Here is a 27,748-nt window from a genome sequence, read left to right on the forward strand (position 1 = left end):
GAGGTAGGGGTATCCTGCAGAAATGGTGCATATTCAAGGTAGGTTCTAACTGTTCTCACCAGTCCAAGGCCCCCAAGGTGCCCCCATTATAGGGACCCAATTCCTCTCGTCGTAGGTCGATGGAAAGCTCCAACGCACCGTCGGACTCAAGTTCATGGTTATCACCTTGAGTGATGTTTTCCGACAACGGTCTACGGGCACCTATAGACCCATTCGACAACCGGCGGTACTAACATCCACTCCCTATGGTTAATCACTCATGCCCCCGGGTATAGAGGGAACTGTTGTGTGCAAAGGTTTGTGTGCAGTTTTTATTTCAAACAATTGCGTAAATTTAAACATTCAACAGTTATTTAAAGCCAAATAGATAAACATGTTATCATACAAGCAAGGGGTAATAAAGTAATTTTTAACTATTATTTGTTAAAAATAATCTGTCACTAAATGGGACTGACTCTCGAGGCTTCCCCAGTGGAGTCGCCATCTGTCGCCACCGGCCCGAAACGGGCTTTCGGCATTCGCGAGGGATGGTTGGACTCGTTTATTTTGTTTAAAAATAGTGGATTGCTAGAATGGATTATTCTCAAACTGAGACCTCGTCAAACGAGCAATTTTATTAAAAGGCTCACCAATCCATATTAATCCCAAGCGGGACCCTCCATGGATTAGTGGTTTTCGCAAAAGGAGGGTTCGTGGAGTCGCCACCAATGTTTTACTCAAAACATTGGAAAAAGGGATAAGGCAATTGATTTAAAAATCAACTTTGGCCACTACAACCAGAGTTGGGTAAGGGAGTCGGTTACGCGTGGGGAAGGTGTTAGCACCCCACGGCGCCCCTTTCGGGTTCCCTATGACAGATTATTTTTAAAAGAACAGTATAAAATTACTAAATTACCCCTATTTATTCTAAGCAATTATAAATTGGCTATCTACATGATGACAGTTTAAATATGCACACAGAAAGCAGTAAAAGGAAGGATTGAAGGGAAACCTCTTGAAGCGTGCTTTTATATATTGCAAAGAACTGGGAAGCGTTTTGGCGTTCCCTCGCTCTACAAGCCCGCTCCTCGCTCTCCTAGAACAAAATTTTAACTAAGGGAATCAAAAAGATTTCCCCTCGACTAGGTTCGATCCTCAAGCAAAATGGCTCGGGGCTCAAGAACTTCGTCGGATCAACTCTCCGAGTGATTTCTAGGGCAGAACACTGCTCAAAAACCCCAGAATACTCAAGGAGAGGGTTCAAACTATGTTGAAAAGTGTGGTAGGACGTCCAAATGACGTCATATTTATAGGGAATAGGCGCAATACGGCCTACAGGGCCAATACGGCCGTATTGAAATTTTTGAACTTCAATACGGTCGTATTGGAGTTCAATACGGTCGTATTGAAAGTCAGAAATTTCAATACGCCCGTATTGAGTTCGCGGCGGTCGTATTGAAGTGTCAATACGGTCGTACTGACTTCAGTACGGCCGTATTGAAGCTTCAATACGGCCGTATTAAGTTCAGTACGGCCGTATTGGGCTTTTTCCCTCCACTTCCTTATTTTTTAGCTATTCTAAGACCTCTAGACCTACAGAGAACCCTCCTAGGGCTTTCCAGGAGTCCTTCTGGCTGATTATCCTTCAGTCTTCGAGAATCTTCAAGCTTTTATTTCCGACCCGGACAATTTTAGGGGTCTACAGGGCCAAATCCAACAATATCGAGTCAGGGTGCTTGTTGATGGCGGAAGTACCCACAATTTTATCCATGAAGGGGTGGCTAGTTTTCTGGGTTTGCAAGGTAGCCTAACTCCAGGGATGAAAGTCATGGTGGGAAGCAGAAAAGAGTTGAAAAGTTGTTGCATCTGTTATGGGGTCCAATTATGGCTTTAGGGTCTTTCTTTTATTGTTGATTTATATGTTTTGGATCTCAATGGCTCTGATGTGGTGTTGGGTTCCCAATGGTTTAAACAATTGGGACCTATTTTGATGGACTATCAAAACCTCACCATGCAATTCGTTCACGAGGGCAAAATTATTGAGCTTAAAGGGGAGTCCAATCCATCCATTACCTTGCACCAATTGCGGCGACTCACTCAAACTGATAGAGAGGCCACATATTTCTCTTTATGCCTTAGCGGCCAAATAGTTGGTGGTGATCTCTCTCTCTTTCTCACTCACTCCAACACTGCTCTTCAACAAGTGTTGCACAAATTTCAGGTTCTTTTTTCTGAATCTCATTCTTTCTTCCTGCTCGCTCTACTGATCATTCAATTCCCCTTCTTCCCAATGTCGTACCAGCCAATGTTCATCCGTACAAATACCCGCAAGCTCAGACGGTTGAAATTGAACAACAAGTTGCTAAACTTCTAGCAGACGGATGGATTCAGTCTAGCAATAGTCCTTTCTCCTCTCTGTGCTTTTAGTGAAGAAGAAAGATGGCTCCTGGCGAATATGCATCGATTATCGAGCTCTCAATGCTATCACCATCAAGGATCATTTCCCCATTCCAACCATTGATGAACCTTAGGATGGGCTTGGCATAACACGATTATTTTCCAAACTTGATCTCGCTTATGGGTTCCATCAAATTCGGTTAAACCCCCATGACATTCCTAAAATAGCTTTTTGTACCCATGACAGACATTATGAATATAAGGTTATGCCTTTCGGATTATGCAACGCACCGGCTTCTGTCCAGGCAACCATGAACGATATTTTTCGCCCATGGCTGCGCAAGTTTGTTATTGTCTTCTTCGATGATATTCTTGTATACATTACCACTTGGGATCAACATTTGTATCATTTGGAACAAGTGTTCTCAGTCCTTGCTACTCTTCAATTTTTTTTTAAACTATCCAAGTGTACTTTCGGTGAGACCCGAATTAGTTACTTAAGACATGTGGTTTCTGATGGCATTGTCGCTCCTAACCCAACCAAGATTTAGGCAATACAAGATTGGCCAACTCTGGTTTCCCTTAAGGGATTAAGAGGGTTCCTTGGGTTGATAGGTTTCTACGGATGATTTGTTAAAGGTTATGCTTCAATAGCCCAACCCCTTACTAAGTTGTTGAAAAAGGGGAATTTTGGATGGACACCTGCTGCCCAACTTAATTTTGATGAATTGTAGAAGGTTATGACCATAGTTTTAAAAACCGGACCGGTCATCGAACCGGTTAAGGTATTGGGTTAGTGGGTCAAAGGTTGAACCGGTGGGTCATTGGTTGAACCGCATGACTCGATTTTTATTTATTTTTATTAAAAAATATTCATATTAAATATATTTATACTTATAAATTTTAATAAATTCATATCTTATTTTAAATTTAAATTTTTCTATCTTATTTAAAATTATTTTTATTTTTATTTTGTAAAAAAATACATAAAAAAATTACATGTTAAACGGTATATTAATACAAATTAAAAATATAAATAATATGTACATATATAATATGCTTGCAATTAATATCACAAAATAATATATGTAATATTTACATAGATATTGAATTATTAAATATATAATTTAAAATTAATAATATACTATAAAAGTTATTTAAGTTGTATATATTGCAAACAAATATATTAGAACAAGTAGTCATTGTTATATTTAATAAGACTCCTTGCTTTTTCATTAAGAGATTCAATTTTCATTATTATTTTGTGATTTATGGTCCCTTAAAAAAAAAAATTAGTTGAACCGGTTTGACCCACCGGTTCACCGGTTGAACCGGAAAATTGACCGGTTCAATCCGGTTTGAAATGGGTCGACTGCATAACCGATCCAACTTCAGATTCGGACCGGCTGGACCACCGGTTCCCGGTCCAACCGGTCCGACCGACCGGGTCGGTCCGGGTTTTAAAACACTGGTTATGACCAATGCCCCTGTCCTAGCTTTGCTCGATTTCACTCAGCTCTTTGTGGTTCAGACTGATGCTTTTGGGTCAGCTATGGATGTTCTATTTAGGGGTGTTCAAATTACTAAATTGAACTAAACTAAAAGAAAACTAAACTAAACTATAATAAATAATTCACAAAACTAAATTGAATTAAAATAAATATTTGATTAAACTAAACTAAACTATTATCTAGTTTAGTGCACTATAATTTTAGGAGTTTGAACTAAACTATAATATCAACTAAATTAAACTATTATTAACTATAAACTAAATTGAACTACATTAAAAAACAAATTTAAAATTATTTTTAAATTGAGCTACGAAATAATTGATATTAATTATGAATTAAATTTAAAATAGTTTAAAATGTAAAACAAGTATAATATTGATAAAAGTCTACATGATAGATTTTTCATTCATATTTTTTGAAAATCAATCAAATCTTATTAATTTTTAAACAATTTACTAATCTTATTAATTATTAAATAAAAAAGTTTAAAAACAATATCTAAATATTACATGTAACTATTTTTTTTAAATTAATACGTTCTTTCCAAAATAGTATGAATTTTATAAAATATTATAAAAATCTATACCGTTATTTTTATAATATTGTAAACTCAATTGTTAAACTCAATTAATTAATATTATAATTTTTTTATTAAAATAATAATATTTTTTAGCATAAAAAATAAAATTATTTAAATAATAAAGAGAGCAGTTTGTACATACATATATAATACATTTTTTTTAATTTTTATAATAATTATATTAAAAATATTGAAAGAGTAATAATTACGAAAGAAATATAAATTTTTATTCAATTAATAAATGAAAATTATTTTTTTCCTTTTAATCCTGTAAATTAATAAAGAAAAATATGTAGTTGTACATAATAGTACTAAACCACTAATATACCGATTTAAAAGTGGGCAATAGACAAAATTGAAAAGCTACGAAAAAGGTATTAATAATTTGGTCTAACAAACTACTCTTTAGAAAATAGTTTTAAATTTATAAAACTGAACATAAAATTTATTTTAGTTCAATTTTTATAAAAATAATTTATTTTTTTCTATTTTAATTCAATTTAATTATTTATTAGTTTAGTTTTAATTAATTATTTAGAACATTTCCTAATTATAATTTTTTTTAATAATTAAAGTACACTAAACTACTTTTTATAATAGTTTAGTTTTTAAAACTAAACTTTAAATATAATTTAATTTAGTTTTTATAAAAATTAGTTTAGTTTTTTATAGTTTAATTTTGTTCAATTTTTACAATAATTTAGTTTAATATTTTTTGAAAACTCCTAATTCTATTAACCCAAAACAACCACCCGATTGCTTATTTTAGCAAGATTTTATGTCCTCGTTTGGCTCAATTATCTGCTTATTTGCGTGAGTTTCATGCTATTGCTTCGGCTGTCAAACGTTGGCAACAATATTTGCTCGGGCATTTCTTTATTATTCAGACTGACCAGCGTAGCCCTAAAGAATTACTTTCACAAGTGATTCAAACTCCTGAACAACAATTATATCTCTCCAAGTTGCTGGGATATCATTATGAGATTCAGTATAAGCTTGGCAAGGCCAATGTCATTGCGGATGCTTTGTCTCATTCTCAAACTGCTGATTCTGCGGAGCTTTTTATGTTGTCCGTTCCCCATTTCCTTTTCCTCGATGATCTAAAAAATGAGCTTGCATCTGAAACCGAGTTTATTCAGCTTCGAGACCAAGTGTTAACCAACCCCTCTTCCTTCCCCGACTACATTTTTAGTGATGGTCTCTGGTTGTATAAAGGTAAAATCTGGATTAGTCCTACTTCTCGATTCAGAACTTTGCTGATCAAGGAATTTCATGCCTCTATCATTGGGGGCCACGCTGGAATTGCAAAAACACTCAAAAGGATTATGGTGAGAAATTTTTTTGGCCTTCTTTACGTACTGATGTGCGTACTTTTGTCTCAAATTGCCTTACATGTCAGCAAACGAAGTACTGCCCTCGTAAGCCGGGTGGCCTTCTCCAACCTCTGCCAATTCCTTCCCAAATTTGGGAGGATATTTTTATGGACTTTATTACTGGTCTTCCTCCTTCCCATGGTTACACCGTGATTTTGGTTATGGTGGACATATTTTCTAAAGGTATTTATTTAGGTGCTCTTTCCTCACATTACCCTTCCTATAAGGTAGCTGAGCTTTTTGTCTCTATGGTTTGCAAACTCCATGGCCTTCCTCACAGCATCGTTTCTGATCGTGATCCACTTTTTATGAGTCGATTTTGGAGGGATCTCTTTAATTTCAGTGGCACTTTGCTTCTTATGAGTTCTGGTTATCATCCTCGTACGGATGGTCAACCCGAAGTTATGAATCGTACTATTGAGCAGTATCTCCGTGCATTTGCTCATCAGAAACTTTTGTAGTTGTTTGCTTTCCTTCCTTGGGCTGAGCTCCATTATAATACCGTTGTTCATAGTAGCACAGGTCTTTCCCCTTTTCAGGTTATTTATGGGCGATCTCCCCCAAACGTTCCCACCTATTTAGCTGGCTCCTCTTCGGTTATTGCATGTGACTCTTTTCTTCTCACTCGGGACGAGATAATGTCCTTGTTGCGTACAAATTAATCCAAAGCTCAGAAAAACACATGAAGGAATATGCTGATAAAAAAAGACTTGATGTATCCTTTGATGTGGGTTCTTGGGTCTATGTTAAATTACAGCCATATCGGCAATCTAGAGTCTCGGTTGATAAGTACCATAAGCTTTCTAAGCGGTTCTTTGGTCCCTTTCAGATTGTGGAGCGACTTGGTCTAGTAGCTTATAAACTCCTTCTGACAGAACATTCCAAAATTCACAATGTTTTCCATTGTTCCCTCTTGAAGCCCCATCATGGCCCCTTTCCATCAGCTCCTGTCCAACTCCCTCCTAATGTTGTGGATAACAACCCCTTAGTCTATCCTTTATCTATTTTGCGCTTTAAGGATTCTGTCATTGATCGATGGCGTTCCCAAACGCATGACTTTGGTGCAATGGGCTGGCTTATCTCCTAATGATGCTTCTTGGGAACCATGGGACCAATTACAAAATCTTCACAACCTTGAGGACAAGGTAGTTGCTGATGGGGATGGTAATGTTATGGATAATGGTCCTTATGAAAAAGAGCCTGCTGCAGGGGAGGAACCAAAATCATTTAATAGGCCCAAAAGAGTGGTACGTAGACCCAAAGAGGATTTTGTGAGTTTCTGATATATTAGCCCTGTATATGCTGGAAAGGTTCTAGAATGAGTTTGTTAGGAGATTTTGTCAGAGAATTTTGTTAGGAAAATCAAATATATTATAATGAGGTGAATCAATTCGGGGTAATGAACAATTTCTTTTCTCTTTCTTACTTTTATCTTCTTGTAGGTTTCTCTGTCCTCGAATTCAGAGAATTTCCTTTTTGTTTCATAAGTACTTATATGTAACATGGATTGCTTTTAAGTAACTCACATAGTCATATCAGTTATTTTCATTTGTTTAGGTACTAAAATGAATTGTTTAAATTTTAACAAAATTGTTTGTAGAAGCTCCGTTACTTAAGAAAAAAAGAGGAAAAGAACTGATGTGGCACAGTAAGTTGTTTATAAGCAACCTACACTGTAGATGCTATAAGAAAATTCTTTTAAATTATCCCAATTCACCAAAAATCCTTCTATTATCATCCACTGCACTAGTGCAAAAGTTAGTTTTAAAATCGAAGTTTTAAGATCGATTAAAAAGTGAACGATCTTAAAAGTGATGTGGTAGAAATTTTGTAAATAATGTAAATACTTTTAAGATCGGTTAAATTTCAACTGATCTTAAAAGTACTTTTAAGATTGGTTCTTTTATGACCAATCTTAAAATGTATGTTTGACACAACTTTTAAGATCGATTACAAAAGAACTGATCTTAAAAGTACTGTATCTATTTAAAAAATACAACGCTGTCCCTTAGTCATTCTTCCTTGCATGTATCTCCCTTAGTCATATTTTAAGATGAATAAATATATTAAGTTAATTAATAATTTATTTAAAATGTTAAAATTTAATTTATAAAAATAATATTTTAAAAGAGAAGGGTTATAATAATTTTGGTGTTACTTTTATTAAGTATTACACCGCTTAATAACTTTATATTAAATGTGAATTTTATAAATTCAATCGTTAGATTGAAAGTTTTTTACTCTTAGCTCATTTATACAAAATTTTATATTAATTCAAGATGATTTGATACTTCATTCTTATAAAACAAAATTGACGTAATATATACATTTCAAAATATACTAAAATATTAACACTTTGATTACCTTCAAATTGTTGTTCAATTTTAACAAAATTTTATATAAACATATAAATTTATATGAACTTTCAATCTAACGGTTGGATTTACAAAATTTACATTTAATATAAAGTTATTGAGCGGTGTAATACTTAGTAAAAGTTACACCGGTGTTATTATAACCTTTATTATTTTAAAGTATATAAATTATTATTTAAACTTTAAATTTATAAAAAAATAATTTAAATTCTATCATAATATTAATTTTAAATAGAAATAAGTAGATTGTTAATTATACAAGTAAGTATATATATATATAGGGGAATGCTAATGTACTCCCACCTATTTTTTAGTGGGAGTATGTTAGCAACCTACACCAATTTTTTAGGACAAAAAAACCACTCATTTATTTTGATTTGGTTAATTCGTACAAAGGATATTATAGTAATTTAATTTAATTTTAAATGAAAACAAAATATTTTCTCTCTCTTATTAATTTTATTCTCTAAATCATTTCTCTCTCTTATTAAATTTCTTCTCCAACTCATTTCTCTTTCTTATTAAATTTTTTCTCTAACTTATTTATCTCTCTCCTATTAAATTCTTTCTTTAACTCATTTCTCTTTCATCTCTCATGATGTCTCCCTCCTCTCTCTCTGAACAAATAAAAATTTATTAATAGAAAAAATAAATGAATTGGAGAATGAAATTAATAAGAGAGAGAAAATATTTTTATTTTCATTTAAAATTAAATTAAATTACTATAATATCCTTTGTACGAATTAACCAAATCAAAATAAATGAGTAGTTTTTTTGTCCTAAAAAATTGGTGTAGGTTGCTAACATACTCCCACTAAAAAATAGGTGGGAGTACATTAGCATTCCCCATATATATATATATAAAGATTAATTAAATATAATATAATTATTATTATTGGTAATATAATTATTATATTTTTATTGCGGTCTAGACACACCAAAATGAGAGAGATGCAAAAATAGTATAAGTATGAGATTGTATAGTTGAGGATGACTTAAATGAATTAATTTGTACTACTTATACTAACAGCATGTATTTGCTTTTCGGTAGCTTATCTCATAAGAACTCTATAATTAAACATGCTTGACTTGGAGTAATATAGGGATGGGTGATCTTCTGGGAAGTTTCCCAGAAAATGTGCAATAAGGACAAAACACGTTGAAAAGTGAAGTATCGTGAAATAACATCCTTGAGAGACCAAATATGAGGATTGTTATATTAATAAATTTATTAAAATTAAACAAAAATTAAACCTGACACTTTTAAGATCGGTTATTTCATAACCGATCTTAAAAGCTGGACTTTTAAAATCGGTTAAATAACCGATCTTAAAAGCTGGACTTTTAGAATCGGTTAAATAACCGATCTTAAAAGATCAGCTTTTAAGATCGTCTCTTTTAAGATCGGTTCTTTAACCGATCATAAAAATAAAAAATAACCGATTTTAAAAGTTTTTTTTCCACTAGTGTCGTAAAGTGTGTTATGCTATCAAAACTCACCATCTTCAGACAACTTGAAGGCAGCAAAGGATATACCTTGAATAACTTAAATATGAGATAATTTTTTTTAATTTTTTAAATTTAAAATTAATTTTTTTTTATCTTTATATTTCTTAAGAAAAAGAATAGTGACTCTATTTCAATCTTTCTAATCAAATGTGAATTTTCACACAAAATTCACCTACCAACATCCCTTTTATTTATAAGTGATACTAGATAGGAAAACAATTTTTTTTAAATCGCAAGAACTAAAATATAATAATTTTAATTTAAAAGAAAAAAATAAAATTCATAGTTAAAGAGACTAAAACTATATTTAAGACATGTATAAAATCAACAAATCCATTCATTTAATTTTGAAGAAAAAAAATACGTGCTTAACTTACTATGTGTTTAGCTAAGCATCAATCATATGAATTTCTACATCTTACAAAATGGTATTGATTTTAAAATATTAATTTGGGTTAAATTTGATTACTGTACCGGTGGATACCCCTTCGGTCACGCAATAGGCCGAGAGGGGTACCCGAACCGGAGGGCCACACCATATAGCACCCCCTCGGTCAGACAATAGGCCGAGAGGGGGGCCCGAACCGAAGAGTCATACCGTGTGGCACCCCCTCGGTCGGACAATAGGCCGAGGGGGGGGGCCCGAACCGAAGAGTAATACCGCGTGGCACCCCCTCGGTCAGACGATAGGCCGAGAGGGGGGCCCAAACCGATGAACCACAGCACCCCCCCTCGGCACCATACCTAGTCGAACACCCCCTCGGCCTCAGGCTAGGCCGAACACTCTTCTGGTCCCTTGGGAAAGACCCAAAGAGTAGTAGTTACTCAACAACGTCCTTTCGGCCCCAAGCTTGGCCGAACACCCCTTCGGCCCCAAGCTTGACCGGACACTCCTTCGGTTCCAAGCTTGGCCGAACACCCCTTCGGCCTTATGCCTAGCCAAAAGCATAATGAGAAACCCATGGTGAACACGTGGCAAATCAAACACTGGTGAACACGTGGCAAACCATATACCTACTAAGATACTAATCACCAGGCCAGATTAAGACAGGGTTAAGGTTAATTCACGTATTACCCGCATCCCAAGAATGAAGGCCCATCAGGCCCACATATGTCACTATAAATACACAGGTGGTGTGACATAAATGAGGTATGTTACTATTCCCACTAGCACATTTATTGCTCTAAACCGAACACTGACTTGATCGTCGGAGTGCCTTTGCAGGTACCCTCCCCACCATTCGGAGTTAGTAATTCGGTCAGCACTGAAGACTCGGAAAGACTCGAAGACAGCTGAGAAAGGAGTAAGGAGACAAGTGTTCTTCACCCGGAACATTTTGGCGCCCACCGTGGGGCCGAAGCTAGAACGGTTTTCGACCCCGAAGTTAGAACGGTCTTCGACCCCGGAGCAAGATGGTACTTACGAGAAGTCAACAAGAGAACGTAGCCACCGAGCACCCTTACGGGATGCCCCGAGGTACTCCCATACGGCGAACCGATCAGAACGACGGAATGGAAGAATCATACGTAGACCGATCCCAACAACCTAATCCCTCCTCGGCCCTCGAACAGTTAAGGGCCGAAATGATGGAACTCAGGAGGCTCCGAGAAAAGGACGCTCACGAGTTATCAGCTTTAAGAAGAGAGAACGCCGAGCTTAGGAGCGATAACCGGACGTGGCAGCCCACGCACGACGCACAAAATTAGTCAACCCGGGAACATGGTGAATCCTCGGGATGGTACAAGGAAGTTAATATTCCTCGGCCGTCTGGAGTGCCGACCACCGCAACACAAGATCAACAAAGAAGGCAGGGAAGAACACCATTCACACCGGACATTGCCGGGTCTCGATTACCCGACAATTGGAAAAACTTAACCCTGGAGAAGTATGATGGAACCGCCGACCCGGAAGAGCACCTCGATGCATTCGTCACACAGGTCGGATTGTACACCGATGACGACGCAATCATGTGCAAAGTCTTTCCTACTTCTTTGAAAGGACCCGCACTCAATTGGTTCACTCGGCTTCCACCCGGGATGGTAGATTCTTTCACATCCTTATCTTCCCGCTTTGTGATACAATTCGCTACAAGCCAACCTCATCAACTCACGTCCATTGCGTTGATCAATATCCGCCAAGAAAAGAAGGAGCCCCTCAGAGCCTTCATGGAAAGGTTCGGAAAGATGACTTTGTCCATTCGAAATCTAGATCCCGCGGTGGCCTTGCACCACCTCACCACAGCGCTGCGACCAGGCCCATTCGTGAACAGCTTATGCAAAAAACCACCTAGAGACTTGGATGAGCTTCGACAGAGAGCCACGAAGTACATGCAGATGGAAGAGTTGGCCGAGTTCCGAAACCAGAACCGGTCCGACTCCTTTCTAGGAAGAAAGGAAGTTGAGAAGGAACTCAACCCAAAACCACGCTCGAAGGACGTCCTCGACAGGGAAAGAGCCCACAGGGGGCCCCGGTATACGCAGTACACACCGCTCAACGCCACCAGAGCTAAGGTGTTAGAGCAGGCGCTAGCCACAGAAATCCTAGCAATCCCATGACGAGCCATGACTCCGCCCCACGCGGATAAAACCAAGACATGCCATTTCCACAGGAACAGGGGACACACCACCGAAGAATGCACGGCTCTCCGAGACCGCATTGAGGACCTTGTCAAGTCTGGCCATCTCCAGAACTTCACCCAGCCATCGGGAAGGAGGAGATATGACAACTCTCGGGAAAGGAGAGGAAACAGTGATAGAGCACCCCCAAGGCATCGATCCAGGGAAAGAAGCAGGACCCCCGAAAGAAGTGACCGGCAGCCCGAACGAAGTCAACCCAGGAGGGTGATAAATACAATTGCCGGAGGCTTCGCGGGAGGAGGAAGCACGTCCTCCGCCCGAAGAAGGCACTTGAGAGCTATCAAGTCGGTAAATGCCGTGGGAAGAGCAACCATTCACATGCCTCCTATCACATTTACCGACCGAGACTTCAAAGGGGTAGACCCGATACAGGATGACCCAATGGTCATCAGTGTCGAAATCAACAATTGCGTGGTTAAGAAGACGTTGGTTGATCAAGGAAGCTCGGCAGACATCCTATATTGGAAAACATTCGAACAGCTCGGCATCCCCGAACAAGAACTAATACCTTATGGTGAGCCCTTAGTCGGATTTTCTGGTGAACGAGTGGATACCAGGGGAACAATCGACCTGTACACCTACTTTGGGGACGACCACCATAGGCGGAGAATCAAAGTCCGATATGTGGTTGTGCACGCCAATACTTCATACAATATTTTGTTAGGCCGGCCATCCTTAAACAAACTCCGGGCCATCGTTTCCACACCTCACTTAGCCATGAAATTTCCCTCGGAAGAGGGAGCGGTCATCACCCTCCACGCGGACCAGAAGACGGCTCGAGAGTGTTACTTTGCAAGTTTAAAAGTTCCACCGACGCCGAGGTCTTCCCGAGATGTTAATGTCATCAGAGACACCAGCCAGCGAGACCTAGTCGATGATTTGGAGTTGGACCCGAGAGTGGCAGACGAGGGCAGGGTCGAGCCGATTGAAACAACAATTCCTTTTCAACTCGGGACAAAAGAGGGACAGGTCACATTCCTGAGCTCCCAACTATCCGAAACAGATGCGTGTAAGATCAAACAAGTCCTGGTACAGTACGCTTATTTGTTCGCTTGGACTGCCACCGATATGCCGGGAATTGATCCCAGTTTCCATTGCCATCGGCTATCTGTGTGTAAGGACGCCAAGCCGGTTGCCCAGAAGAAGAGGAAAGTGGGTGGAGAAAGAGCCCGAGCAGTCAAAGAGGAGACAACCAAGTTGTTACAAGCAGGTTTCATCCGGGAGGTCAGGTACTCCACCTGGCTGGCCAACGTGGTAATGGTCAAGAAGTCGAACGGCAAGTGGCGGATGTGCACTGACTATACCGACCTCAATAAGGCATGCCCTAAAGACGCGTACCCTCTCCCTCACATCGACGCACTAGTCGATGGCGCGGCCGGCCACTTCAGACTAAGCTTCCTGGACGCTTATTCCGGGTATAATCAGATACCCATGTACCCCCCGGACGAAGCCAAAACCGCGTTCATCACTGATTCAGCTAACTATTGTTACAAGGTAATGCCATTCGGCTTAAAAAACGCGGGGGGCAACCTATCAAAGGCTCATGGACAAGATTTTCCGTAACCAGATTGGGACAAGTCTGGAAGTGTACGTAGACGATATGGTAATCAAATCTGCCTCAGGACCCGACCACATCAGAGACCTACGTTCCATCTTTGACGAAGTACGACGCCATCACATGCGACTGAATCCGGCTAAGTGCACGTTCGGAGTGGCGGGGGGAAAGTTTTTAGGCTTTATGTTGTCGCAAAGGGGGATAGAGGCGAACCCTGACAAGTGTCAGGCTATCATCAGCATGAGGAGTCCGATTAATGTCAAAGAAGTACAACGCTTGGCAGGACGAATAGCTTCATTGGCTCAGTTCCTGCCTTGCATGGCAGACAAATCACGACCCATTATGTCCCTTCTAAAGAAAGCCACCAAGTTCAAGTGGACCGACGAGTGCGAATCAGCCTTTAACAGCTTCAAGGCGATACTCGCTACCCCGCCGTTGTTGGTTAAGCCCGACCCCCAGCTGGACATGATCATGTACATATCAGTGTCCGACAGGGCCATCAGCACCGTCTTGGTGCAAGAAAAATCAGAGCAGATGCCGATTTATTTCATCAGCCGAGTACTGCAAGATGCCGTAGCCAGATACCAACACCTTGAGAAAACGGTCCTCGCCCTCGTCAACACCTCTCGACGCCTCAGACACTACTTTCAAAGTCACCGTATGCTCGTCCGAACCGACACTCCCATAACCAAGGTTCTGCGAAAACCCGAATTGGCAGGACGAATGGTCTCCTGGTCCGTCGAATTGTCACAGTTCGACATCTGATTCGAACCACGAGGGCCCATAAAAGCGCAAAGCTTGGCTGATTTCTTGAACGAATTCACGTTGACGGCAACCCCCGACGCACAACTTTGGACCTTACATGTAGATGGATCGTCGAACCAACAAGGCAGTGGAGCGGGTATCATCTTAGAGGGACCGGGCCACGTAGTTGTCGAGCAGTCACTTCGTTTCGGTTTCAAAGCGTCCAATAACCAGGCTGAGTATGAAGCCCTTTTGGCAGGCCTACGACTGGCAAAAGACTTGGGCATCTCAAAATTACAATGTTGGAGCGACTCACAAGTAGTAATAGGGCAGGTCAGCGGCGCCTTCCAGATCAAAGAGCCGACCCTACTATTATACTTTCATGCGTTCAATAAGCTGAAGGCCGATTTCGAAGATGTCCAAGTCAAGCATACGCCTCGGGAACTCAACGTAAGAGCTGATCAATTGGCCAGGCTAGCCAGCAGCAAGAAAGTCAGCCACTTACGAAGTGTGATACAACAGGATTTGCCGAAGCCCAGCATCGCCAAACCAGAGTGCTTGCAGGTCCAGCCTGAAAGCCCTGACTGGATGATAGGAATAAAGGGGTACCTGACAGCCGGAACATTACCTGATGACCCATTGGAGGCAAAAAAGATGAGGATTACGGCGGCGCGATATACCCTAATCGCGGGGGACTTATACAAAAGAGGGTTCTCGACCCCCCTGTTGAAATGTTTAACACCGGACCAGGCGCACTATGTGCTGCGAGAAATTCATGAAGGCGTATGTGGAACTCATTCGGGAGGCCGAACCCTAGCAGCCAAGGTTCTCCGAGCAGGGTACTATTGGCCAACCTTGATTGCGGACTGTTCGAATTTCATTCAACAATGCAAGCCCTGCCAACAGCACGTACCTTTAAATCACCAACCCCCCGAGGGGTTACACTCCATCTCCACCCCTTGGCCGTTCTCCATTTGGGGTATGGACATTCTGGGACCATTTCCACCTGCAAAAGGCCAAGTCAAGTTCCTCGTTGTAGCCGTCGACCACTTCACAAAATGGATCGAAGCGGAGGCATTGGCCACCATCACAGCCAGCAACATACAAAAATTCTTTTGGAAAAGCGTTATCACCCGGTTTGGGATCCCGTACGCCTTGATCACGGACAACGGACTGCAATTCACCGATCGACGTTTCAATGAATTTTTGAACGGATTAGGAATCAAGCACCGAATGACCTCGGTGGAGCACCCCCAGTCCAATGGTCAGGCCGAGGCAGCAAATAAGGTTATCCTTAAAGAGTTGAAACGACGTCTCGGACAGGCTAAAGGAACATGGCCGGACCAGCTACCAGAAATCTTGTGGGCATACCGATGCACGCCTCAGAGTTCAACCAAGGAGACCCCCTTTCGGCTAACCTACGACACAGATGCAATGATACCCGTTGAGGTAAGAGAGCCTTCTCTCAGGCGAACACAATTTGACGAGGATAGCAACCGGGAAAATCTCAATATTGAGATGGACTTGGTAGACGAAGCTCGAGAGCAAGCATTGGTGAACATGGAGGCCTGTAGAACCAGGTTGGCAAAGAGAATTCGAACCAAGGTGAAACCGAGGGAGTTTCAAGCCGGGGACCTCGTGTGGCGAGTTACCGGTGAAGAAAGGAAGGACAAAGCTCAGGGCAAACTCGCACCTAACTGGGACGGCCCTTTTCGCATAATGCATAACTTAAAGAACGGTGCCTACAAGTTAGAAGAGCTCTCGGGAAAGGCTATTCCCCGAACATGGAACGCAACGCACTTAAAGCATTATTTTAGTTAACAGATTGTAATTGTTTCGGTGTACTCTTTTCCTTCCTTAGGTTTTACCCTCTTATAAAAATGTGAAGGAGGTTTTTCTGGGAAAGGTTTTTAACGAGGCACCATATCAAATGAAACAAGCCCCTTCTGAATCATTTATCCGTCCAATTTAATTACAAGTCAAAAATCAATTCCCTCCCGAGCAACTTGCTCGGCCAAGGTTGAAAAAACAATTCCCTCCCGAGCAACTTGCTCGGCCAAGGTTGAAAAAACATTTCCCTCCCGAGCCACTTGCTCGGCCAAGGTTGAAAAAATAATTCCCTCCCGAGCAACTTGCTCGGCCAAGGTTGAAAAAACATTTCCCTCCCGAGCCACTTGCTCGGCCAAGGTTGAAAAAACATTTCCCTCCCGAGCCACTTGCTCGGCCATGTCGCCACCGGCACGAAACGGGCTTTCGGCATTCGCGAAGGATGGTTGGACTCTTTTATTTGTTTAAAAATATGGATTGCTAGAATGACTTATTCTCAAACTGAGACCTCGTCAAACGAGCAATTTTATTAAAAGGCTCACCAATCCATGTTAATCCCAAGCGGGACCCTCCATGGATTAGCGGTTTTCATAAAAAGGAAGGGTTCATGGAGTCACCACCAATGTTTTACTCAAAACATTGGAAAAAGAAATTTAAGGCAATCGATTCAAAAATCGACTTCGGCCATAACAACCAGAGTCGGGTAAGGGAGTCGGTTACGCGTGGGGAAGGTGTTAGCACCCCACAGCGCCCCTTTCGGGTTCCCTATGACAGATTATTTAAAAATAATAGTGTGAAATTACTAAATTACCCCTATTTATTCTAAGCAATTATAAATTAACTATCTACATGATGACAGTTTAAATATGTACACACAGAAAGCGGTAAAAGAAGGGACTTTAAAGAGATAAACCTTTGAAGCGTGCTTTCTTATATATCTTGACAGAAATTGGGAAGCGTTTTGGCGTTCCCTCCCTCTACAAGACCGCTCGCTCCCTCCTATAAAATTTTAACTATGGAAATCCGGAGGATTTCCCTTCGACTAAGTTCGAATCTCCAAGCTAAATGCTCGGAATTCCAGAACTTCGTCGGATCGACTCCCAGAGAGATTTCTAGGGCAGAACACTGCTCAAAAACCCCAGAATACTCAAGGAGGGAGTCAAAACTGTGTGGAAAAGTGTCAAATGACGTCCAATTGACGTCATATTTATAGGGATGAGGCTCAATACGGTCTCTGGGGGTCAATACAGTCCGTATTGAAGTTTTGAACTACAATACGGCCGTATTGAATTCAATACGGCCGTATTGAAGTTCAAAAAACTCAATACGGCCGTATTGAAGTTCAGTGCAGCCGTATTGAAGTTCAGTGCAGCCGTATTGAATTCAATGCAGCCGTATTGAAGTTCAGAAACTTCAATACGGCCGTATTGAGTTCAGTGCGACCGTATTGAAGTTCAAAATGTTCAATACGGCCGTACTGAACCTCTGGGAGGCCGTATTGGGCTTCATTCCTCCCACTTTTCTTATTTTAGCTATCCTAAGACCTCTAGACCTATAGAGAACCCTCCTTGGGCCTTCTGGAAGTCCTTCTGGCTGATCTTCCTTCAGTCTTCGAGAGTCTTCAAGCTTTATTTCCGACCCGGACAATTTTAGGGGTCTACAGCTGCCCCCCCTTTACTTAGTCGGACGGCCTTTTGGTGTACCGGCTGACAAGTAAAGGAGTTGACCCAATTGTCCGGGTGATTTGCCAACCTTCTGACTTGTAGCGTCTTCCGGTGGAAAATTGTTGAGTAGCCTCTCCAGGTTGTTGCATACCTCGGCGCTTCTGACAACCTCGGTAGCTAAGTTTACCCTCTCCAGGGTCAACTTCACTCGACGCCCGAGCTGGAAGTTGAACACCAACGTGCCTCTGACGACGCTGATGGTTGAGTACTGTCTCTCCAGACCTTGAGTACCGTCTCTCCAGACCTTGAGTACCGTCTCTCCAGACTTTGAGTACCGTCTCTCCAGACTTTGTTTGAGTATCGTCTCTCCAGACTTTGTTTGAGTACCGTCTCTCCAGACTTTGTTTGAGTACCGTCTCTCCAGACTTTGTTTGAGTACCGTCTCTCCAGACTTTGTTTGAGTACCGTCTCTCCAGACTTTGTTTGAGTACCGTCTCTCCAGACCTTGTTTGAGTACCGTCTCTCCAGACCTTGTTTGAGTACCGTCTCTCCAGACTTTGTTTGAGTACCGTCTCTCCAGACTTTGTTTGAGTACCGTCTCTCCAGACTTTGTTTGAGTACCGTCTCTCCAGACTTTGTTTGAGTACCGTCTCTCCAGACCTTGTTTGAGTACCGTCTCTCCAGACTTTGTTTGAGTACCGTCTCTCCAGACCTTGTTTGAGTACCGTCTCTCCAGACTTTGTTTGAGTACCGTCTCTCCAGACTTTGTTTGAGTACCGTCTCTCCAGACCTTGTTTGAGTACCGTCTCTCCAGACCTTGTTTGAGTACCGTCTCTCCAGACCTTGTTTGAGTACCGTCTCTCCAGACCTTGTTTGAGTACCGTCTCTCCAGACTTTGTTTGAGTACCGTCTCTCCAGACTTTGTTTGAGTACCGTCTCTCCAGACCTTGTTTGAGTACCGTCTCTCCAGACCTTGTTTGAGTACCGTCTCTCCAGACCTTGTTTGAGTACCGTCTCTCCAGACTTTGTTTGATTGTCTCTGACGACCTAGGCAACTGAGTTTTCCCTCTGCAGGGTCTGCGTCCGTGTCTTCTGATCACTTCGGCAATGCGAGTTTACCCTCTCCAGGGATCTGAGATGATTTTTTGGTCTCCACAGTCCACTATGCTGCTTCGACGTTTTTCTGATTTTGTGCCACTGAGGGCTGGATAACGCAGGGATCCATCTAGGGGATGTGCAGTCATTCATAGGTTCTTGTGCCCCAACTTGCATTTGCATAGTTGGTACCCATGGGGAATTTCTGACTCCTTGGGGTGTAGACACAGATGCTCTTCTTGAATTTAGCGATGCCTTATGTTTGGCTGACGTCCTTTTGACGTAAGTGGAGTATCCCGGTTATCCTTATTCGGGTGTCTCTCTTTGATTTTCTGATTTTGTAGCCTCTGTGTAGGCTATTATCCACTGGGGGTTCTGGATGTTGATTTTGATTTTGTCTCCACAGTCCACGATGCTGCTTTGACGATTGTTTTTGATTTTTGTGCCACTGAGGGCTGGATAACGCAGGGATCCGTCTAGGGGATGTGCAGTTACTCATAGGTTCTTGTGTCCCAACTTTCCTTTGCATAGTTGGTGCCCATTGAGGAATTTCTGTTTCCCTGGGGTGTAGACACGAAGATGCTCTTTCTGAGATGAGCGGTGCCTTATGATTGGCTGACGTCCTTTCGACGATGGTGGAGTATCCCGGTTATCCTTATTCGGGTGACTCTTTTTGTTTTTCTGGTTTTGTCGCCTCTGTGTAGGCTGTTATCCGCTGGGGGATTTTGTCATTGATTGTGATTAGCCTCTTCTGTTAGGCAGATCATCTTGACGCTTGATGTTTGGCCAAAAAGCCAGATTCCATTTGGGGAATGATTATTGATCTTTTGATTTTTTTTTTTCTTTTTGTAGGAATGCCTCTTGAGTAGGCGACTGGGGATTTGGGGATCTTATGTATCCCAGAGTATTATTTAGGAAGCCTCTACAGGCTTAGACTCACTCAACGCCTGAGTTGGAGAGCTATCTTCCACTGAGGAAGTTTTAAGTCCTTTGACTAGATATACTGCTTGGGTGATCGTGCTTCCATTGGGAATTTTGTCGATCTTGCTTTGATAGCTCTCGCTGGGGATTTGTTCCGTGAGCTTGAGTTGGGGTTTCTCTGGGGAGTATTATTTCTGCGAGCCTCTCCAGGCTCAATTATTCTGATGAGAGTATTATTTCGGCAAGCCTCTCCAGGCTCAATTATTCTGAAAGAGTATTATTTCGGCAAGCCTCTCCAGGCTCATTTATTCCGAAGGAGTATTATTTCGGCAAGCCTCTCCAGGCTCAGTTATTCTGAAAGAGTTTATTTCGGCAAGCCTCTCCAGGCTCATTTATTCTGAAGGAGTATTATTTCGGCAAGCCTCTCCAGGCTCAGTTATTCTGTATAATTTGTTGGATTTTCTGTATTTTGCCTTTTTGTTGATTTTGGCTTTTTCTGTGTTTTTGCCTTTTTTGTTGATTTTGGCTTTTTCTGTATTTTTTGTTGATTTTGGCTTTTTCTGTATTTTTGCCTTTTTTGTTGGTTTTGGCTTTTTCTGTACAGAAATGTTTCTGAGGAGTATTATTTTGACAAGCCTCTTCAGGCTCAGTTATTCTGAGAGAGTATTATTTCGGCGAGCCTCTCCAGGCTCAATTATTCTGAGAGAGTATTATTTCGGCGAGCCTCTCCAGGCTCAGTTATTCTGAGGGAGTATTATTTCGGCGAGCCTCTCCAGGCTCAGTTATTCTGAGAGAGTATTATTTCAGCGAGCCTCTCCAGGCTCAGTTATTCTGAAGGAGTATTATTTCGGGAAGCCTCTCCAGGCTCAGTTATTCTGAAGGAGTATTATTTCGGCAAGCCTCTTCAGGCTCAATTATTCTGAAAGTATTATTTCGGCAAGCCTCTCCAGGCTCAGTTATTCTGTATGATGCTGTTGATTTTCTGAATCTTTGCATTTTGTTTGCTGCTGTCATACACAAGCAATTTTTCTATTTTTTCTATTTTATGCGACTGCCTCATGATGAGGTCTTTGAATGTGCAATTAATGTGCGTGATGCACAAAATGCAAGTTTAATTATTTTATTAATTTGTTGTTTTTTAGAAAAAATGAATGGCTCCCCCTATCCTCTTCTTCTTGGAGGAATTTTGTCATCGTCGTGAGGGAGGATTTCTGTTATTGCCAATACGGCCGTTATTCATTTCAGTATGCCCGTATTGAATTGAAAATTTGTTCATAACCCTAATTTTGGTACGGGCATACTGAACATGATACGGGCGTATTGTTTTTCTGAAGTTTATATTTTTTGTTTTTTTTCAATAAACAGAGAATAAGTGATCTTCCATTACACCTATCATCTGTATGCATGTATGCAGTATGATGCACCTAATTCTATTTGATTCACTTTTCAAAAGAATTAACCGATGCGTTTCTCTGTTTGGATTTTTGCCATTCCTCTAGACGGGCTGTGTGCTGCCGATTTCTGTAACCGAGGAATGATGCATGTTATATTGAGATTTGGTGTCATCAACCAAATGATTTTCCTTTCCTTTAGAAGATGTGTCAACCCTCCTATTGACTACTATATCTCCATGTTTCCACTAGTTTATTCAAAAATCGTTTGGGACAAGAGAGAAAAGAAGGAAAGGATATTTTTTTCGAAAGTTTGTGTTTTAGAGGGGATTATTTATTTTTGAAAAATGGATTTTGTAATAATGGCTTGGCCAATGGTAGGCTTAAGTGTTTAGGCTTGTTTGATTAAACACTTATGAAGTTAAGCACGTCTTGGTTATTAACATTTGTGATTTGACAACTTGGATAGCTTTTCTTGAGCCCCTTTGTTGAATTCAGTTGGTGGTACCATCATGGATTTATTCTATTTTTCGATTGCTCTAACTTTTGCCTAAAACACCCATTTGTGGAGTTTTAGCGGGCTTTTGTTTTTGTTCATTATTTTGTAACCCTAATTTTTGCCTAGGTCACCCTTTTGTGGGATTCCTAGCGGGTCTTTTGCTCTTATTTTTGCGCAGTCCCCTTTTTGGGTTTCCTGCCGAGCTTTTTGGTTTTTTAGGATTTTTGTCCTGAATGGATTTCTTTTTATCCATGACGGCACTTATTGAGGCCAAGGAAAGGTGCTCTAAGTTGTCACGCACACTTCCACATAAAAATGATGTGGGTTTATTGTTATTAAGACAATTTTAACCTCATTCATGCTTATTCAAACAGGGTTAAAATAATGTGGTCTAGAATTTTATTGCAAGCAAGAAAAGAAGCAATAAAGAAATAATGAAGAATGATTTTATTATAATCATAGTGGAAACATGTGCCCTATCGAGGCTCGGGGGTCGGGCTGTCCCCGAGGAGTAATCTCTAACAGTCATCGAGTTTATACATCCCTATCGGAAGAAGAAAAACACTTGATGACGACAGCCGGCCTTGATATTTGTGAACCAGCCTTCCTAAAGATCTGGCTTAAAGAACGTCGAGGAGGATCTTGATTCCTCTTCGTTCTTTGATCTTTAACAAGGTTGTATCCTAACCCTTGTTTCCCCGGATTATCCTTGATGATGGGTAGCTCCGGAATTCCTTGGGAGTCCTTGCCTAATCCTTGTCCTGGCAAGTATCCGTTCTTGGTGAGCATATGGGCTACCTTCTTCATTTCTCGGGGAAACGTTTCAACATTGGCAATTTCCAATGCTTGGAAGGCGGTTTCCAAAGCTTCCTCTGCTGCATCCACATAAGGTATGTTGGATGGCTTGCTGATGAGTATGTCATCTTCAGCTTGTACAGTCACCAGCTTGTCACCCACTATGAACTTGACTTTCTGGTGGAGCGTAGAAGGAACAGCTCTTGCATCATGAATCCAAGGTCGGCCGAGGAGACAGCTGTATGCAGGAGTAATATCCATTACTTGAAATTCGACATTAAAGATAGTGGGCCCAATTTGGATTGGAAGACTGATTTCTCCCACCACTTCTCTTTTAGAGCCGTCGAAAGCTCGAACGATCATGTTGCTCGGGCGCATTTGGACTCCCTTGATTGCCACTTGATCAAGCGTTTTTTTTGGGCATCACATTCAAGGAAGATCCGTTGTCTACCAAGACTTTTGCGATGTGATACTCCTTGCACTTTACAGAGATGTGCAAGGGCTTGTTGTGATTTGATCCCTCGGCGAGGATCTCTTCATCGGTGAAAGTGAGGTGATCATTAGCCGTGATGTGACTAACAATCCCCTCAAACTTGTCTTGGGAGATGGTATGCGACACATATGCCTCGTTCAAGACTTTCAACAGAGCTTGTCGATGCGGTTCGGAGCATAGGATCAACGACAACAGAGTAATCTTTGCTGGCGTCGTATGAAGTTGATCCATGATGGAGTACTCGCTCTGTCGGATAAACTTTAACAGCTCATCAGTCTCCTCCTCGGATTCTTTTTCCTCGGTTTTCTCCTTTTCTTTTCCTTTATTCTTGGGAGCTTTATCGTGAAGATCTTCGGGAGTGTAGATCCTGCCACTCCTAGTCATGCCCCCAAGTCCAGCGATGTTAGAGATATCGCTGTCGGCAGAAGAGTGGATGTCGTATATCCACGGCACAGCCTTATTTGATTCGTAAGGGAAAGGCCTTGGAGCGGTGATCCTTAATGGTGTTGGACCTTTCCTTTTGTTTGTCTTGATTACCAACAACGGAGTTGACGTGTGTTCGCTTGGCGCGGTTGTTGGTTTACACTTGATAACGAACGGCGTGCGATCCATTCATACGCATCGATTAATTTTTTTCTTTTTATTAATGTTTATTAATGATTTATTGGGAGGGATGTATGAAATGCAAACCTAGATCCCTCCATGATCTATATGCATGATATGAGATGATGATGTTGAATATGCATGCATTGTGTTTATTGAACTAAGCATTATCATGTTTTCGGGATGTTCCTAAGATGATGCATGATATTGCTTGGTTTGGATAAATAACCCTTTTTTTTTTTTTTCTTTTTTTGGGTATTTTTATTTATTATTATTTTTTATTTTTTTATTTTTTTTATTTTTTTATTTTTTTATTTTTTTTTTTTGTATTTTTGGGTGAAAAGGGAAACTACCTATATGAATGTGATGAAGGTAGATGTTAACACCATGCAATGGAAGATTCTTATTCCTATTTATTCTTATTTTAAAAAGGAATGTTGTATGTTTAAAAGGTGCAATGTATGCTCATACAATGTCACATAAAAATGCACAAACAATTCACTCATCCACGAACAGTCACGAGCGAATCACGAGGTAGGGGTATCCTGCAGAAAGGTGCATATTCAAGGTGGTTCTAACTGTTCTCACCGGTCTGAGGCCCCCAAGGTGCCCCCATTATAGGGACCCAATTCCTCTCGTCGTAAGTCGATGGAAAGCTCCAACGCACTGTCGGACTTGAGTTCATGGTTATCACCTTGAGTGATGTTTTCCGACAACGGTCTACGGGCACCTATAGACCCATTCGACAACCGGCCGTACTAACATCCACTCCCTATGGCTTACCACTCATGCCCCCGGGTATAGAGGGAACTGTTGTGTGCAAAGGTTCGTGTGCAGTTTGTATTTCAAACAATTGCGGAAAATTAAACATTCAACAGTTATTAAAGCCATATAAATAAAGCATGTTATCATACAATCAAGGGGTAATGAAGTAATTTTAACTATTATTTGTTAAAAATAATCTGTCACTAAATGGGACTGACTCTCGAGGCTTCCCCAGTGGAGTCGCCATCTGTCGCCACCGGCCCGAAACGGGCTTTCGGCATTCGCGAAGGATGGTTGGACTCTTTTATTTGTTTAAAAATATGGATTGCTAGAATGACTTATTCTCAAACTGAGACCTCGTCAAACGAGCAATTTTATTAAAAGGCTCACCAATCCATGTTAATCCCAAGCGGGACCCTCCATGGATTAGCGGTTTTCATAAAAAGGAAGGGTTCATGGAGTCGCCACCAATGTTTTACTCAAAACATTGGAAAAAGAAATTTAAGGCAATCGATTCAAAAATCGACTTTGGCCATAACAACCAGAGTCGGGTAAGGGAGTCGGTTACGCGTGGGGAAGGTGTTAGCACCCCACAGCGCCCCTTTCGGGTTCCCTATGACAGATTATTTAAAAATAATAGTGTGAAATTACTAAATTACCCCTATTTATTCTAAGCAATTATAAATTAACTATCTACATGATGACAGTTTAAATATGTACACACAGAAAGCGGTAAAAGAAGGGACTTTAAAGAGATAAACCTTTGAAGCGTGCTTTCTTATATATCTTGACAGAAATTGGGAAGCGTTTTGGCGTTCCCTCCCTCTACAAGACCGCTCGCTCCCTCCTATAAAATTTTAACTATGGAAATCCGGAGGATTTCCCTTCGACTAAGTTCGAATCTCCAAGCTAAATGCTCGGAATTCCAGAACTTCGTCGGATCGACTCCCAGAGAGATTTCTAGGGCAGAACACTGCTCAAAAACCCCAGAATACTCAAGGAGGGAGTCAAAACTGTGTGGAAAAGTGTCAAATGACGTCCAATTGACGTCATATTTATAGGGATGAGGCTCAATACGGTCTCTGGGGGTCAATACGGTCCGTATTGAAGTTTTGAACTACAATACGGCCGTATTGAATTCAATACGGCCGTATTGAATTCAATACGGCCGTATTGAAGTTCAAAAAACTCAATACGGCCGTATTGAAGTTCAGTGCAGCCGTATTGAAGTTCAGTGCAGCCGTATTGAATTCAATGCAGCCGTATTGAAGTTCAGAAACTTCAATACGGCCGTATTGAGTTCAGTGCGACCGTATTGAAGTTCAAAATGTTCAATACGGCCGTACTGAACCTCTGGGAGGCCGTATTGGGCTTCATTCCTCCCACTTTTCTTATTTTAGCTATCCTAAGACCTCTAGACCTATAGAGAACCCTCCTTGGGCCTTCTGGAAGTCCTTCTGGCTGATCTTCCTTCAGTCTTCGAGAGTCTTCAAGCTTTATTTCCGACCCGGACAATTTTAGGGGTCTACAGGCCAAGGTTGAAAAAACATTTCCCTCCCGAGCCACTTGCTCGGCCAAGGTTGAAAAAACATTTCCCTCCCGAGCCACTTGCTCGGCCAAGGTTGAAAAAACAATTCCCTCCCGAGCAACTTGCTCGGCCAAGGTTGAAAAAACATTTCCCTCCCGAGCCACTTGCTCGGCCAAGGTTGAAAAAACATTTCCCTCCCGAGCCACTTGCTCGGCCAAGGTTGAAAAAACAATTCCTTCCCGAGCAACTTGCTCGGCCAAGGTTGAAAAAACAATTCCTTCCTGAGCAACTTGCTCGGCCAAGGTTGAAAAAACATTTCCCTCCCGAGCCACTTGCTCGGCCAAGGTTGAAAAAACATTTCCCTCCCGAGCCATTTGCTCGGCCAAGGTTTAAAAAACAATTCCCTCCCGAGCCACTTGCTCGGCCAAGGTTGAAAAGTTAGTTCCCTCCCGGGCCACTCGCTCGGCCAGGGTCGAACACCGATCCCCTCCCGAGCCACTCGCTCGGCAAAAATAGAACACCAATTCCCTCCCAAGCAACCCTGTTCGGCCAAGGTTGAAAATCTTAACTGGCTTTCATGCAATCTCACTCCAAGGTACACCTCACTCGGCTAAAGAAAATTTTACGTTGTTAAAATGGAAACAGGTCCGTATGAAGGTACAATATCTATGTAAATAAGCAAGAGTAAAAGGAAAGCCCGAACAGGAACTAAAACTTCATTCCAGTTAAAAAACGGCACTAACGGCCGGGGGGTACAATCAAATTTGGCTCATTCGGCCTAAGGAATCAAAAAAGAAGAACAAAAAGTATACCCTATCCCTATACATCATTAACAAAACAGATGCATCAAAAAGACGAGAGCAAAGGCCGCCTAATCGGCATTGGTTGTCTGCTCGGTCTCGTCGTCGTCATCGTTCAAAGTCGTCCCAGGGTCTTCGGCGGGGGCTGATCGAGGCGGGGCCGCATTATCCGGCTCAAGGTCATCCGGCGCCTCGGCAAAATCCAGGAACTCTCCCTGGAAAAAGTCCTTGCTCAACTCAAACGAAAAGTCGGAGGGAAAAGCACCGAAGTGGGTTGCCTGCCGAACGGCGTGCCAAAACCCCTCCTCGTGCTCCTTCACAATTTTATCCTCACATTCGGCCCGAAAAGAGGCCATAACAGCATCGGCCTCGGCTTTCATTTCCTCCTCCCGAGCAGCGGCCTCTTTCGCCTCTCGGACTCTTGCCTCCTCAGCCGCCAAGGCCCGAGCCTCCATCTCCGCGAACGCCCCCTTCAATCGGGCAATCTCAGCATCGGACGCGGCCTGGTCGTTGGAAAGCGCCTCTTGTGCCGACAAGGACTGTTGAAGGGCCGCCTTAGTATCCTCCAAACTCTTCTGGAGGTTATGAAGATCACCCATCGGCTCCAAGGCCATCTTCCTAAAAGTGACCGTTACCCGAACATGTAACTCACAGGCCATAGCCCATCGTGCCGAGGGAGAGGCCGAGTCAAGCATCGTGTGACCCTG

General features: G+C 41.6%; 2 protein-coding genes across 2 annotated transcripts; both read left to right on the plus strand.

Moving 5' to 3' along the window:
• Nucleotides 1-1,721: 1,721 nt before the first annotated feature.
• Nucleotides 1,722-2,510, plus strand: LOC145949242 (uncharacterized). Its single transcript, XM_083069978.1, has 3 exons — nucleotides 1,722-1,781; nucleotides 1,874-2,294; nucleotides 2,407-2,510. The coding sequence occupies exons 1-3, from the start codon at nucleotides 1,722-1,724 to the stop codon at nucleotides 2,508-2,510; spliced, it is 585 nt and encodes a 194-aa protein (XP_082926104.1).
• An 11,451-nt stretch (nucleotides 2,511-13,961) lies between these two features.
• LOC109793398 (transposon Tf1-107 polyprotein) lies at nucleotides 13,962-16,481 on the plus strand. Its single transcript, XM_083069983.1, has 2 exons — nucleotides 13,962-14,574; nucleotides 14,695-16,481. Exons 1-2 carry the CDS (start codon nucleotides 13,962-13,964, stop codon nucleotides 16,479-16,481), a joined length of 2,400 nt encoding a protein of 799 aa, XP_082926109.1.
• Nucleotides 16,482-27,748: the final 11,267 nt, after the last annotated feature.

This window comes from Cajanus cajan, chromosome 1, assembly GCF_000230855.2.
Source record: "Cajanus cajan strain Asha chromosome 1, NIPB_CcT2T_4, whole genome shotgun sequence".
NCBI classification, from domain to species: domain Eukaryota; kingdom Viridiplantae; phylum Streptophyta; class Magnoliopsida; order Fabales; family Fabaceae; genus Cajanus; species Cajanus cajan.